The sequence below is a fragment of the Numenius arquata genome, chromosome 14, assembly GCF_964106895.1.
Source record: "Numenius arquata chromosome 14, bNumArq3.hap1.1, whole genome shotgun sequence".
NCBI lineage: Eukaryota > Metazoa > Chordata > Aves > Charadriiformes > Scolopacidae > Numenius > Numenius arquata.
Window position 1 is genome coordinate 462,460 of NC_133589.1, and position 14,925 is coordinate 477,384.

Below are 14,925 nucleotides of genomic sequence, written 5' to 3' on the forward strand. Positions count from 1 at the left end.
GGTGTGGTGACGGCCGCCATCGGGGCGGGAAGGGCCGCCGGCAGCCGGACGCCATCGCCCGCCCGGGCCCTGCCCGCGGGTGCGATGCTGTGGTTGCCGAGCGGAGCCAGGCGCTGGCCGGCAGCGAGCGGTGGTGAGAACATGGCGGGTGCCCGGGGCTGCCCCTGTCAGCCCTGCGGCGGGCGGGTCCGGGTCTTGTAGTACGAAGCGGTGATCATCCGTGAAATGAGTGGGAGTTGGGGTTACAGCGGCTCAAGCAGTCGGGTAGCCTTCAAGCAGCTCTTACCTGGCAAAATGACTTCATTTTTATAAGCTACGGTGGTTGTGGTTCAATCTGCAGCTCATAACTTTGAAAGCAGGTTAAATCAATAATACTAATGCCGCTGTAACTTTCAAGAAACTCGCCAAACTCATGTTTCTGAGAAATGGTTTTCAACTTTTCCACACAATTAACTCTAGATGCCTAAAACCATCCTAGTGAAGATGGAGAACCCCGCGTGCGTGGCAGAAGCGAGTCTGTGGACAACGTCTGTGTGGTGGGGGTTGGGATGGACTTCGTGGAGGTCCTTCACCGGCACCGCTGCCCGTTAACCCGGCACAAGCCGAGACCACTGCCTTGGGGATCTGCCACTGCAGAGAGAACCCAAAATACATGCATGTGTAATCACGACGAAAAGATTGATAATTTGTCATGTAGTTAGCTGTTTTGTTGTTCTTTCTTTTTATCAGATAGATTATAGGGGAAACAATCTTTGCGTAAGCCAGTAAATATTCAGAAGGAAAATACACATTGAGACAGTTCGGTAGCCATGGCAAAGGACAAAAAGAAAGACGGCAAGAAGACAGAAAAATCTGCACGTTCTCCTATTCCCATGCAAAGTACTACAGCTCGGAGTAGTTCAACAAAGCTGACAGATTTGCAGACCTTAGTGAATGAAGGGGAAGAAACGCAGGCAAATCCAGTGATACCGGATAAAGAACCAGAGGAGGTAGAGGAACCTCCAGTCCCAGATATTCCTCAATACTACAAGGAGCCTGTTCTTACTGAAGTTATTGTAAAAAGGTATGCTTGTTACAAATACATCCGTGAGGTCAAGGATTCTCATTTAAGTATCTCTGGCGTACCCAGTGTCATGGATTTGACTCTCAATTGGAGGCAATGAATCAGGTTATTCAGACCCAGTAGTCATGACACCTTATGAGACTGAAGCCCATGGGATTCTGCTGCCTTCCTGCGCCCTCGCGTATTGCTGGTGCTCTCTGCTTGCCAAAAGCTTCATTTGTTTTGCTTGTTCATCTACGGTGAAGTTTTGTCTAAGTATACAGACAGTGGAGAAAGTGTAGGTCTGTCATGTAATGTTCAGTCGCTGCTGCCTTTTATTAGGGCTGTTCATATCCCTTCAGAATATCCTAAACTGAGGATACAGGCGAATGGCAGCATTAACTAAATCCTTTGGTAGTTCAAGGGGACTATACGTCATGTTTCACATACTGGCCAGGTTGCCTGATTGTAAGCTAGTAAATGCTACCAGTGTGCTTTGTTTTCTTAACTGGAAGAAATATGGGTCTGAGGCAATGCAACAATTATGTGAAATATTAAAAGGAAGGTGCAAAAAATTGGAAATTTTGTTGTAGCTCCTTTTTCTACACAAGATGCAACATCTGGCCTGTGTATAGACCGTGGTAAATCAAAAGTCATTATTACATGTCTGTTGTGATTTAGGTCTACTGGCAGTGATTTGAAATCTTCATTTTAGTTTGTTCTCTTTGTAGCTATGAAGGTGAAAAAGTCGACGGATTGTATGAGGGTGAAGGATTTGCATATTTTGAGGGCGGAAATACATATAAGGTGAGTGTATAAATTAAAAAATAAAGTAGTAGTGGAGCAAGTTCTTTTTCTGGGACTGGCAGGCTATTTCTTTTAATGTACATGGAGGTTGAGCACTTAGAATGTGTAAGCATTGAAAACTCTGATGATTTTTGGCCTTAAAACTTCATTTGAAACTAGTAGTTAGAAGGGAATTCCTATGTCATTATTTTGAAATCTTACAGTCACTGTAGGCTTCAGTTGTGGTAAGAATAAATTTGCAAATGATGCTCTTTTCATTTTAAAGGGTATGTTTTCTGAAGGGCTCATGCATGGATACGGAACTTACACATGGGCTGATGGAGTGAAGTATGAGGTAAAGTGCAATTTAATTTATAACAACACAATTACAGACAATTAAATGTGCAAATTCAAGGAAAGTGGATAAGTTGTAGTAATTGGTATAGTATGGGTGGCAACTGCAAACCTATGGGAGTGATTTCAGTCACAAGCCTGACTTCTCCCAGATAGTTGGGGAACAGCAAGTCTTAGTTTTTTTAAATGTTGTAATTTAATCTTTTAGGGAACATTTGTTAAGAATGTGCAGATGTTTAATGGCCGTTACACATGGAATGATGGCAGCGTTTATGAAGGATCAGTCAAGAATGGAGTTAGGCATGGATTCGGATTTTTCAGGAGTGGTACTCGTCCTGTTTCTTACATAGGCTATTGGTGCGAAGGCAAAAGGCATGGAAAGGTGGGTGAGAACAACAAATGGGAGCATGGTCCTGGGTGACTACCTTCTAGAACGGCAAGGACTCTTTCGTGTGCCATTGCATGGTCTTGTGCTATGTAGAGATCATTTTTCCCAAGGATCTTCTCTAAAGTTGTGAATGCTAATTAAAACAATTGGGAAGGGATCTCGTTTGTAGTGGAAGAGATGAAGGGTATCCTAAAAGAGTAATTGGAGTACTATGTGATTTGTCCTTTACGTTGCTCCAAGTAGATGGTGACAAAGTCAAAACTGACGGCTGTGTCAGTAGGAATGGCAAAGTGATCCCGCCTCCAACATGTGTTAAGCAGACCAAGTAAGATAATTACAATTAAGACTGCTTTATCTAGTGCAAGTAACATCTAGTTCCAACTTTAAAGGCAGGTACTTTTATCTGTCTCCATTTTGTGCATCCAGATTGAGACACTCTTCTGGGCCTGACATTTTGAAGGCTGATGCTCAGCATGTGAGGAAAATCTACCCTAATAACATGGGGTTTTGTTCTGTGTTGCTGATGAGACACCAAAATCACTCAGTCTGCTGTGGGTGGTCACCAGTGTGTTCTGAGAGGAAGCTATTGGATGAAGAACAATTAACACTGTAGACCTGCTGTTGGAAGTTGAGTTCTGAATGAGTCAGAAAACTGGTCTACCTCAGGGTGACTGCTGTGATTCAGAGAGCTGACTTTGGCAACTTAAAGTATTTCCAAGTGGTTTGAGAAACATAGTAAACTTTGACTTGGTGCAAAATGATTATTTTTTTTGAACGCTTGGGATTTTTTAAGGTCTTAAGTAATATTCATCTAAAGAGTTCGATTTTTTTATTTCATTTTATCGCTTCACAGAACCACCTAGGTTGGAAGGGGCCCTTTAAGATCATCTAGTCCAACCAATGAAAAAAAAAAACAAAAAACAAAAAACAAACAAAAAAACCACACACACAACACACCACACACAACCCACACACACACCACCACACCACCCAACACTAATCCATATCCCCGAGCACTATGTCAGCTCCTCTCTTGAATACCTCCAGGGATGGTGCCTCAACCACCTCCCTGGGCAGCCCATTCCAATGCCTGATAACCCTTTCAGTAAAGAAATATTTCCTAATATCTAACCTGAACTTCCCCTGGCGTAACTTGAGGCCATTACCCCTTGTCCTATCATCTGTAACTTGGGAGAAGAGACCGACCCCCGCCTCTCTACAGCCTCCTTTCAGGTACTTGTAGAGAGCAATAAGGTGTCCCCTCAGCCTCCTCTTCCCCAGGCTGAACAGCCCCAGCTCCCTCAGCCTCTCCTCGTAAGACTTGTGCTCCAGACCCCTCACCAGCTTCGTTGCCCTTGTCTGGACCTGCTCCAGCACCTCAATGTCTTTCCTGTGGTAGGGGGCCCAAAACTGGACACAGTACTCGAGGTGGGGTCTCACCAGTGCTGAGTACAGGGGGACGATCACCTCTCGGGTCCTACTCACCACACTGTTCTTGATACAGGCCAGGATGCTGTTGGCCGTTTTGGCCACCTGGGCACACTGCTGGCTCATGTTCAGCCAACAGTCGACCAAAACCCCCAGGTCCTTTTCTGCCAGGCAGCTCTCCAGCCACTCTTCCCCAAGCCTGTAGCGCTGCCTGGGGTTGTTGTGACCCAAAGCTTGAAAAGCTTTTGCTTTTGTTGCTTTCAATACAATGTCTCAAAGTGACTGTATGTAAAACTGATTACATGCGTCTTATGATTTGTGTGTGATCTTTTATTACTGCAGATGAATATTTAGGTATTTAAATTAACTATACTGTTTGTTTCAGGGTACCATTTATTATGATCAGCAATGTACCTCTTGGTATTCAGGCGACTGGGTAAATAACGTCAAAGAAGGATGGGGAATGAGATGGTAAATATGACAACACTTGTTCTTATCTTCATATTTTTGATTTTATATGTATTATACAGTTTCTCCCATTGTTGAAAATGAATACAAATTCTACCATTTCGTAGTAGCGTGTACATTCTACAGGGGAATAAATAATTGTACAAAGTGTTTTATAATAATGAAACAGACCTTCTCTATAGCTTACATTTTTATGTGGTATATTTCTGCTGATCATTCCCACAAAAGAATGTCTAAAGACAAAATCCAAAATCAGCCTTGGTGAACCACGAATCAACATTTAAAAACAAATAAACTCGATTGCTTTAAACTTGATTGATTGATGGAGCTGCTTTCATGAATAAATTAATTATTTGTGGAATTATATATAAAAGAATATTTTGATTAGCTATGGTGATGACTCTGGAAAAAAAGAATTGGTTAATATTTTTGCAGTGATTTGTAAGTTAGGAGGTAAACAGTGGGTACAATCAAACCTCTGTCTCCATGTTGCAGTGAACCATCTTCCAAATTAATGCTTATATTTAGCATTAATAAATGCTAAATTTGTTATCAATGACATTTTGCCTAAACCTTGCTTTCATAAGACCCACTTAGAATTTACTGCGAATGAGTCATTAACTGTTACTGTTTTCTTGCAGCTATAAGTCTGGAAATATCTATGAAGGTCAGTGGGAGAAAAACGTACGTCATGGAAAAGGAAGAATGCGGTGGTTGACAGCTAATCAGGAGTACATGGGACAGTGGATGTACGGCGTGCAGGTATTAATGTCTGCCCCATAACCTCTGTAGTTCAGCATCTGTCCTCTACCGCAGTAAAACTAGGCGGGGAGTTTTGTGCAGGATCAAGAGAGCTTTGTATGATTTTTGCCAGTTGAGGTAGTGGAAATAATGCTGTTTATTGTAAGTTGATTCTCATGTTAGCAGTATTCAAATTCTTAAAAGGCTTTTGACTTAGTCTTACAAAATGATAATTTAATTCTCTAATGTAAAATAGAAACCTTTTTCATAAAAATAAAAGTTTGAAAAGTTAAATGTTTGTGACTACTTAACTTGAGATATGACTTCAGCAGTGAGTATATGTGGCAATTTGCTTCCGTGTCACCTGTAACATACTCTTCCCTCTTGTAAAAGTTTTATGGTGGAAGGAGACGACTTCTGTCATTTTATTTTCCTTCCATTTATGATTCTGTTGGAAAAGAATGTGAGCTACTTGTTCTGTCTTTTCCCTCTGCATAACATTGTCGAGGAGTCCAGCTTGTGAGCAGCGTGGCTGTGTCTGGCATGGTGTCCCTCACCCGGCCACTCAGTGTTACAGGCCAAAGGAGTCAGGCAGGCAGGGTGTCTTCAGGAGTCTCTTGCAGAGCTTGCTCAAGTGTGTGTTGGTTCGTCGTATCCTCTGAGCGCTTCTCCCATGCACCTTTGTAGGGTATAGTTCTGTGGATGGTTTGAAGTACTGCAGCTGCCAGCTGGGTGCTTTTATTTGAGAGATTTGCCAACAGTGGTTCTTAGAGATGCCTAGAGGTTTCTCTTTTTTAAAAGTCTGGACTTGTGTAAATTGTAGCTCTTCTTGAGATGTTTTGGGTTTTTTTTTAACACATGATTTTTTTTCCAGCATGGATATGGGACCCACATATGGTTTTTGAAGAGAATGCCTGCATCTCAGTACGCTTTGAGGAATGAATACATAGGTGATTTTGTAAAAGGGGAACGGCACGGACGTGGGAAGTTCATATATGCCAGTGGAGCCGTGTATGATGGTGAATGGGTTTGTAATAAGAAGCACGGCAAGGTGAGTACTGACAAGCAGTAAGACAAAACTGCAGACAGCGCCAGAGGAGACTGTTCTGCTCTGTATAGTGAATCTCTAGATTTCTGTATGGAGAACTACATGCCATTTGCATTGTGGATGGAATCCCAACATAAAGGGCAGAGTCCACCAAAAGCAGTAGGAGTCCTTCCAAGGACCTTGCTGGGCTCAAGATTTGGCTCTGGGGTTAGATGTGTCTTGTGTGTATAAAGAAAGAAATATGATTTACTGTGGATGTTTTCCGTGCAGTAGGTGCATATTGATTTTTGCAGTGGCTGGTCAGTACTTTCACTCTTACACTACGAGCTGCTGGATCTCAAGCTATCCTCGCACAGAGGTGTTCTCATGTTAATGGGCTGTGAGCAGAGTGCCAAGTTTGCAAACTAAAGATTGCAAATAAGTCTTTCTATAAGGAGAGGGAATGCTTTTTTCCTCAAAATACTTTTCAAAATCAAACAGATACATAGGCAGTTCTTCATTCCAACAGTGTACTTTAATTAACAGATGACAAAGTATTTTATAAAAGAGGGTAGGAAAAATAATTTCACTTTATTTTGTCTCATATATTGTATTTTAGGTAAGATTCTTAAAAGGAAATTTGATTGAGAGCATTAGTGTTATTTTTTCTGATCTTTGATTTATATTTAAATTGAAATCTGTCTGTAGGGCAAGTTTGTCTTCAAGAACGGTCATGTTTATGAAGGAGAGTTCGTAGATGATTGTATAGTAGAATATCCTGCTTTTCGAGTGGATGCAATGGATGCAGAGGAGCTGAATGCCATTTGCACAGGAGGTAATTTTGGCACTGGTAAGCAGCTTAAAAAAACAAATTCTACTCTGTTCACATTTTGTTATTCCTTTTTACTGTAATGTGAAGCTGTTTGTACTTTCTCAAGAGCCAGACATGTTTCTTCAAAGAACTTTGATGAAGATGGGAGTTACCTTAACGATTAATGATTTTTGCTCCCATGCTTCTTGTTGCCTGTGTGTGACAGTGAGGTGAGTGACACATCCACACTACACCTCGTCATGCTTTTGGAACACTGGTGTCTGAAAGCTTCCTAACTTACACAGTATCTGCATTTCCTTTTGGCTAGGGGTTGGATTGAACAGAATTACTCTTCAATTGTTACGCTGTTGATTATGAAATCTCTACTCCTTGCTATAAAGAAGTCTATTATTTTCAGTTTGGAGTCAGTAAGAAAAGAAGGAATAATATATGGTTTATTTTCCCTGTGTGTGCGTGTATATTTTTAACTTCATTTTAGTTTGTTCTAATCTATTTTATTTGCATGGTAGAAAACTTCACAGTCATGAACAGCTCAGATAATCCTTCTGTTCTGGGATCAAATATTGAGTTGGATATATCTTCACTGCTTGACTTGTTTCCAGGGGAAGAGAGACATGAAGAAGCAAAACAAGTAAGAGTCTACTGTTTGATATTTTCAGTTTTCCCCTGTAGTGTGTTTCATATTATTTTTATTTCTGGTTTATTTGTAGTAAAGTAACTCTTTTCATTAACTATTCGAAAGTCTGAAGGCTGTGAAAACAGAAAAGCAAAAAGAATGAATGGGCAGTATTACCTCTTTCTGAGCTTCCACTAGAAGACAATAAAAAAATACGTTAACATATCTGGAAGGGCATTCATCAGCTGCCTGTAGCTACTGTGAGGTTTGTCTGCAGACAGAGACTAACTTAATTTTATCAGTCACCAAAAAATATGTCTTATAACTACATTTGAGTAATGTTCTCATGAACGTTTAACCAGGGATATGCTCTTCGAAGTTACAAGATCAAAAGCATTCTGTGCCCAGTTACAGGATCGGTAAAGGCTGATCCCTGCTTGCTATGAGACGATGCTGAAAACATATCCTGCTTTATTTAGGTAGAATTTGCTGTGTTGAGGCATGTTACAGAACTGAGAAGAATTTACACATTCTACAGCAGCTTAGGCTGTGATCATTCTCTTGACAACACCTTCCTCATGACAAAGCTCCAGTTTTGGAGATTTCTGAAGGACTGTCGGTTTCATCACTCCAACATAACTCTTGCTGAAATGGATCGGATACTGAGCGGTTTGTATTTCTGTCGATGGGGGCTGGACTCTAGGAGTTTTAATAGTGAACTGTGGAGATTTGGAGTGGCAAGTTCTACCACTACCTCAGCTCTGGCAGCTAAGTGCCCTGAGTGAGGACCTCTGTGCCCGAGTTCTCAGTGGATGCATTAACACGTCTCCAGGCACTTCAGATGCTTAAGTGAGAAAATCCAAAATTAAAATCACAACTTGGCTTCCGCTTTCATTCTGTATGCTGAGTGGATGCATTTCTAGAAAGAGAGAATTTGCTGAGATTCGGCTCTAGGGGAGCAGTTCTCCCTTCACCTGCCTGTTTGGAGGTGATACTGAGTCTGGCTTGGCTCTGCCAGGGGTGTTGTTACTCTGTGGTGAGTAGAGACGGAGAGGATAAGAAAGGATGAGTCAATATGCTTATAAGCATTTTAATTTGCATGATAACAATAGAGATACTTTTTCAAAATTTCTAGGTGATAAAACACCACTTGAGGAGATCCATTGTCCACATGAGACTTTACTGTTCAGAACATTTCTATCTTACCTTGTCTGGCTAGCATTTCGTATCTATTATGAAGAGCACAAGTAAGTTTCATCTTTTAGTGACATTTATTTCAGTGTAATCAGTTTGAGGCTTCCCAGACAAGAGTGTTTTTGTTTCAACTGTAGAGAGAAAGGTCCTTATCTGCAGAAGTGTTTCTTAGAAATGATGTCCAGGAATGTTATTCCCGCTGCCTGTCATATCCAAGGTAAGTAATGATATTTCTTCTGTGCCGGGCAGAATTCACCAATTAGTACCACATACATCACAGCTTTATTGTAACTGTATTTTTTTCCCGATTAATTTTTAAAGGTGTCTTATTTTCAGAAGAACGATGTACAGTTTTTGCCATGAGCTATGTCGACAAATGCTGGGAAATTTACAGAGATTTTTGTAGGCCAAGTACCAGACCTCCATTCGAACCCACAATGAATATGAGGCACTTCCTTTGGATGTTGAATGTAATAATCTAAATTATTTCATTTTGTGTGTGTGATTAGATGTGCTTTATTTGTTCAGTTTATATGAGCATTTTAAAATATTCCCTGTGGCTTCTGCATGGTTAAAAAGGTAGGAGTGATGTTATTTGTACAAACTGTCCAACAAATGTTAAAGGGACAGTTCTACAGAATTTATTTATGTACTTGGTGTGGTTTAACCCAGCTGGCAGCAGGGACCACCGTCCGCTGGCACAGGTCTCCCCGTTCCTGCAGAAGGGCAGGGAGAAGAGGAGGGGAAGGGAAAGGAAAAAACCTGGTGGGTAGAGATAAAGACAGTTCAATAGAAACAGTAACAGGAAAGGAAAATACAATAACAATAATGACACAAGTCACTCTCACCACCTGGTGAATTGATTCCAAGTGGTGATCACGGATTCCGGCCCCCCAGCCAACCCCCATTCATTTACCGAGCACAAAGTCTATGGTATGGAATATTCCATTGGCTGTTCCAGCGTTCTCTTTATGCTCCTTCTCATCTTCTATGGGAAGCCGAAAAGGGTCCTTGAAAAATACAAACATCACCTGGCAGTAACCAAAACAATATACATTACTGACTTTCCATATTATTCCTTTCCTACCAAACCTGAAACTAGCAACCACTAGAAAGAAAATTAACTCTGTCCCAGCTGAAGCCAGGACAATTCTTCTGCAGAGTTGAATTCTGATTTCGTGCTTGGTCATTTCAACTAATCAAATCTTTGACAGATGTGTTTTAAGGGACTATAAGTATTTTTGCTGTTTCTCCCTCTGCCCGCTCCAATCATGTAAAATATATATCCAAAAATGTCTTATTGATAGAAATCAAAGACTGGCAGCTTTTGAAATAACATGGTAAACCATTTTAATAATGTATTAATTTAATATACTGCAAGATGAACATGAGCTTCTATACTAAAATTCAGTAATTCAGGGACAGATCAAGATTGCACTCGAAATTTTGACACAGGCTTTAAAGGGAGTTAGATTAGGCCCATGTGGGAACTCCTTAAATGCTGGTAACATGTAACATTTACTCTTACCCAGGATTTTAAACTTCTCAGCAAAGAATTAACTGCTTCAAGACTTGTGGAAATACTTGTCAAGGATGGTCCTTCTCTACGTGACAGCAGTAGTGCCAACCTGGAGCAGGAGGTGTGTATCGAAAGAACATATCACAGCTCATTGCTGCAGGAACAATTCAAATTACTTTTTTAAAATGCTGCAAATACTGCCCTATCTGCTAGAACAGGAGGCAAATTAATTAATTTATTAAAAAAAAATAGAGTACAGACTTGAGTATCTATTTTTGCCTTCCTCCATTCTACCTTCTAGTTTAGCTGATGTACTTGGGTGTTTTGCTTATTGCCTTACCCTTTGAGTACCCTCTGGGCACACCTGACCGAGCAGCTCATCCTGAAGGGTGACGCTGCGTTTTGGGGAGGCTGCTGCAGGTGATGGCTCTGTCCGTGGGGCAGTTTCCTGACGGTGTGTGTGTGAGTCTCAGTGCTCCAGCTGCCGAGGCGTGCGCTGGAAATGTTAAGATGGGTCAGTAATTAAGATGTGAACCCACTGATCCTGAAAATCTGGCCATCCAAGAAACCTGCTCAGTGACGTGCAAGTGCTGCCCCTTGGGTGAGGTTGAGTAGCGAGGGCAGAAGCCTCTCGTGCTACCTGGCGTCCGGCCTGCTGTAGAGGCCTTCACCCTTCAGGAGTTAGCTCATACTCTGAGCGTCTGTTGTGAATGACATAATGGAATTTATTGTTCTAAACAGGATCTGATAAACTGAACACACAGTGTAAGTCTTACTAAGGAATTCATTATATACCCGTTTTGAGGGTGTCTAGAAGCATCATATGTGATTAAAGATTTTAGGTAATAGCAATAGTTGTGTGTTATTTGTTAGAAAAATTTCTCGTAGCTCCAGATACAGCAAAAACTGTGCAGTGTTTTATTTCAATATGACTTATCTAAGGCGTAACACAGTATATCACCTGCTGAATTTTTTGAGCTTTGACTGTTTTCAGTTTTTCTTCAGACGCAAGGATGTTTGAATAGATAAATGAGCCCAGTGAGGCTTCACAAACCATCCCTTCTGAGTTCTTTGCTTGCTGTGGTACATATGCCTGTTAATGAAGGGATTTTGCAAAAATGAATGAATTAATCACTGTGTTTGTTTTACTCTAGTTGGTTTTTCTTGAATTTGTTGAAGCTCTTCTGGATTGTGCGTTGGTGTATGTTACCCGTGATATGATTAAGGAGCAAGTAGACGGTGATTATCAGAAAATAAGCAGCTTTAGAATCAAGAATCTCTCCAAGGGAACCACAAATGTGTCGCTGTACCCACAATATTCTCTGTCCCAGGTAAAGTAGATGCAGACCTGTTAAATATTATTATATGTCCTCTTAGAGGGGGAAGCCGGGACCTGCGTATGTTCTGTGTTTCCTGAACATAGAAACCAATTTCCTCCTTTCGCATGAACAGTCATTTGATGGGGTCCTTCTGCTTTTTCTGTTTGTGGCTACCTTAGATTGTAACATCAGTACAGGCAGTTTGAACACACGTGCACATTTTCCTAGATAACTCTAAATACACAGAAAGTACTTGCAGGTCTTTGGTGCCCAAAGGGGAATTGGCAGGTTGGCAGACTGGTGGAAGAGACGCCTCTGCTTTAAGTTGAGTGTCTGAAATGACCCTGTGGAAATGGCAATCGTCGTGTGTAGCAAGACCTGCAGTTTCCCAGCAGTTCAGCTGTGCTCTCTTCTTGCTGAACTTCAGAATAAAGATTTTGTAGGTTGTAAGATGCCGTCTGTGACGCTGGTATAATTTAGATACACAGGGCAGTTGAAGGCATGACTTAGAAATGTTATTATTTGGAATTATGCACAAGATGGAAGTATTGATTCAAAGAGCATTCACAAACAGGTAGTTTCACAGTGTCTAAGCCAGTAGTGCCAGGGAACACCACCAATTCCCATTCTCTGGGCAGTTCCCATTCCCTTGCATCACTGCCAGCGTTCATGCAGGTGCGCAGTGAAATGGTCCAGTTAAAATAATCAGATTTTCCAAGACTAACAGAAAGTCTTAATTTAAAAATTTATTGAATGTAAAATTCTTCTGCTTTTTATTAGTACACTTACAGCAGAAGTATGATTGATACAGACATAACTGATGATGTTTCTGAGGCAGCTGAGCTCTATACTCGTTCGGGGTTGTCTTCAAGCAAAATTGTCGTCTCACAAGACAAAATAAATAAATACGAGGTATGTAAAAAGCCCACGCTGAAAGATGGAGGAGAGGGTTTGCAATTCAGGTAGCTTTAAGTTTTGAAAGGGACTGGAATTTCATCTAATTCTAAATACAGTGTGTTCCTGGATCCATGTATGAGCCCAGCAGTGGTGCATTTCCATGGCTAACAAAGCGTTTGCTCCCCCGTATACCCTCAGCTGTTGTTACTTCGACTATGGGGTGGTATCTTCTACATTAACTAAAACAGTGGGGAATAAAGCTGCAGTTTTCTCTTTATTTGCAAGTTGGGGAGTGAGAGGCAGAGAAGTGGGCAGAGAGATATAGAAGCAGTGGGGAAGGCAACTGCAATATAATTCCTAACACATTTTTCAGAATTCTTCCAGCAAACTTTTCACCTTCACCGCCTTTACAGTTTTGTACCCAGTGTGTGACTGTAATGAGGTTCTTCATATTCCAAGAACAAAAATGGATTGTCTTACCCCTGTCATCTCAGGGTAAGATAGTAAGGATTATTGGTTTGCACTGGAATCATGGAAATCAGACAGAATTTGGAAACTTCTCAACTTTTAGAAAACATACCAACACCAGCTGTTTGACCTGAGTTTTTGTGAGACTTTTATTGTCAGTCATCTGAAAAGAACGGCGTCATGAGGCTGCAGAAGATGCTTGGGATGACAGTTGGAGAGATCTCAGAGCATCCTTCTCGGATGTACTCTTGAATATTGTTCTCTCCTTTTCACTCAGTGTAATTCCTGGAGTATGTTTCTATAGTTAGGGATAGAAATTCATTATTGTTTCCTCAGGAGCAGTTAAATCGTAGTGTGTAGACCAACATGTAAGAACAGAGGGACGTGTCTGAAGACAGGAAACAGGAGCTTTCATTCTCTGCACTTGTCTTTCCCGAGCTCGGAAACAGGGTAACCCTCCTTCCCTGGCTGGTGGCAAAGTGAAGTGTTATCACCAATTTGCTAATACTTGAAAGTGTGAAACACTATTGCCATTTAAGTGTTTTAAAATAGGCATAATAGCAGAAGCATTTGGTTGGCAGAACGCTTTGGAGATGGGAATTTGTGTGACTCCAACGGACGTGTGATTTCACTTTTTAATTAGAACACAAGTCCAGGTGTTTCATAACTGAATTTAAAACCTCTTGCCAGGCACTGAGACCCTGTGAGGACAGAGAGCTTTCTCATCAAGAATTTCTCCTGGGTGAGTACTGCAGCTACAGGAAGCATCTGTAAGCAGCGGGGCTAGAGGACAGTCGCTCCTCCTGCAGCTGCCGAGGGGGTTAAACAGCAGCTGGACGTCTTGCTGTTACCGAGGGCAGCTGCCGTCACTCGGGCAGTTCCCAAAGGTTTAGGTTTAGCTTTCCACACCCGCTTGTACATAGCTGGGCAAGTCTGAATCCCTGAACTTCTTGTGCTTCTTAATTAGAAGCAATCACATTTTCCTTAAAAATAACTCAAAGGCTTTTAAATTGTAAATTCTTCCTGTTCCTGAAATTCTTCTCCCACTCATACGGGCGTGGAAACAGGAGACTGAACTCTGCCTTCATTATAAACAAACTTCTCAGCAGAGCAGTATTTCAGCCACAGGGCTAGCTGTAATTCAGGTGACAGTTTATATTTGTTTGTGCTGAAGGTCAGACCTGATATTTAATGCACAGAATTACAGACTGAGTAATTCTAATTTTCTCTCTTTGCAATATCAGATACTGTTCTCTCATTTCACACAACTCATGGAGGTATCAAAGACGTTCCGTCATTGTTCGTCTGGGATGCACAAAAAGCACAAGCTTTCTCTCCAGCAAAGGAACTGACAGGTAAAGCCGTCCTGCTGTTTTAAGACTAATGCAAAAAAATGCCTTGTAGCTTTTGAATGGTGAAATTGTAATTGTTTGTGCAGATTTCAGCTTGTCACAAGAGGGCAGTAAGTGAACATTAATTCTGGAGGAAGGTTTTTAAACAATATTTTTAATTTTTTTTTTTTAAATAAAAAAAATTAAATGAAACATTTAAGTACTGACTTAAATAGTTTCCCCAATTTTAAAATGCCACATTTCACTTGTCGGACATCTGTGTGCTGTAATTTGTGTTTACTGTGGGAAGCTCAATCCACAAGCCTGCCCCTTCTTTTTTTTTTTTAATGTCTTAGACAAACAAAAGATCTAACTGCTATTTCTTGCTTCTGTTATTTAATATAAGAATTATTATGAATGGTGTGGCACCACGAGCTGGGATGAGATGCCCGATGTTAGGACAGGCCAGCAGAGAGAAATGGGGAAGAGCATTTTCCTGTGCTGCGGCTGGTGCC

The 14,925-nt window shown here is 41.2% G+C and overlaps 1 protein-coding gene across 1 annotated transcript in view; it reads left to right on the forward strand.

Annotated features, from left to right (window-relative positions):
* The window catches only part of LOC141472032 (radial spoke head 10 homolog B2-like), a 16,976-nt gene continuing 2,051 nt past the window's right edge, over positions 1–14,925 (forward strand). The window contains exons 1-19 of the mRNA XM_074158789.1: positions 1–133; positions 730–1,063; positions 1,774–1,849; positions 2,115–2,183; positions 2,391–2,564; positions 4,384–4,469; positions 5,108–5,228; positions 6,082–6,258; positions 6,943–7,084; positions 7,576–7,697; positions 8,162–8,351; positions 8,818–8,929; positions 9,014–9,093; positions 9,198–9,346; positions 10,409–10,516; positions 11,550–11,726; positions 12,495–12,626; positions 13,770–13,821; positions 14,324–14,434. Of these exons, the coding sequence (XP_074014890.1) occupies positions 810–1,063; positions 1,774–1,849; positions 2,115–2,183; positions 2,391–2,564; positions 4,384–4,469; positions 5,108–5,228; positions 6,082–6,258; positions 6,943–7,084; positions 7,576–7,697; positions 8,162–8,351; positions 8,818–8,929; positions 9,014–9,093; positions 9,198–9,346; positions 10,409–10,516; positions 11,550–11,726; positions 12,495–12,626; positions 13,770–13,821; positions 14,324–14,434 (2,332 nt within the window). The 5' untranslated portion in view covers positions 1–133; positions 730–809. The remainder of the gene's footprint in view (positions 134–729; positions 1,064–1,773; positions 1,850–2,114; positions 2,184–2,390; positions 2,565–4,383; positions 4,470–5,107; positions 5,229–6,081; positions 6,259–6,942; positions 7,085–7,575; positions 7,698–8,161; positions 8,352–8,817; positions 8,930–9,013; positions 9,094–9,197; positions 9,347–10,408; positions 10,517–11,549; positions 11,727–12,494; positions 12,627–13,769; positions 13,822–14,323; positions 14,435–14,925) is intronic.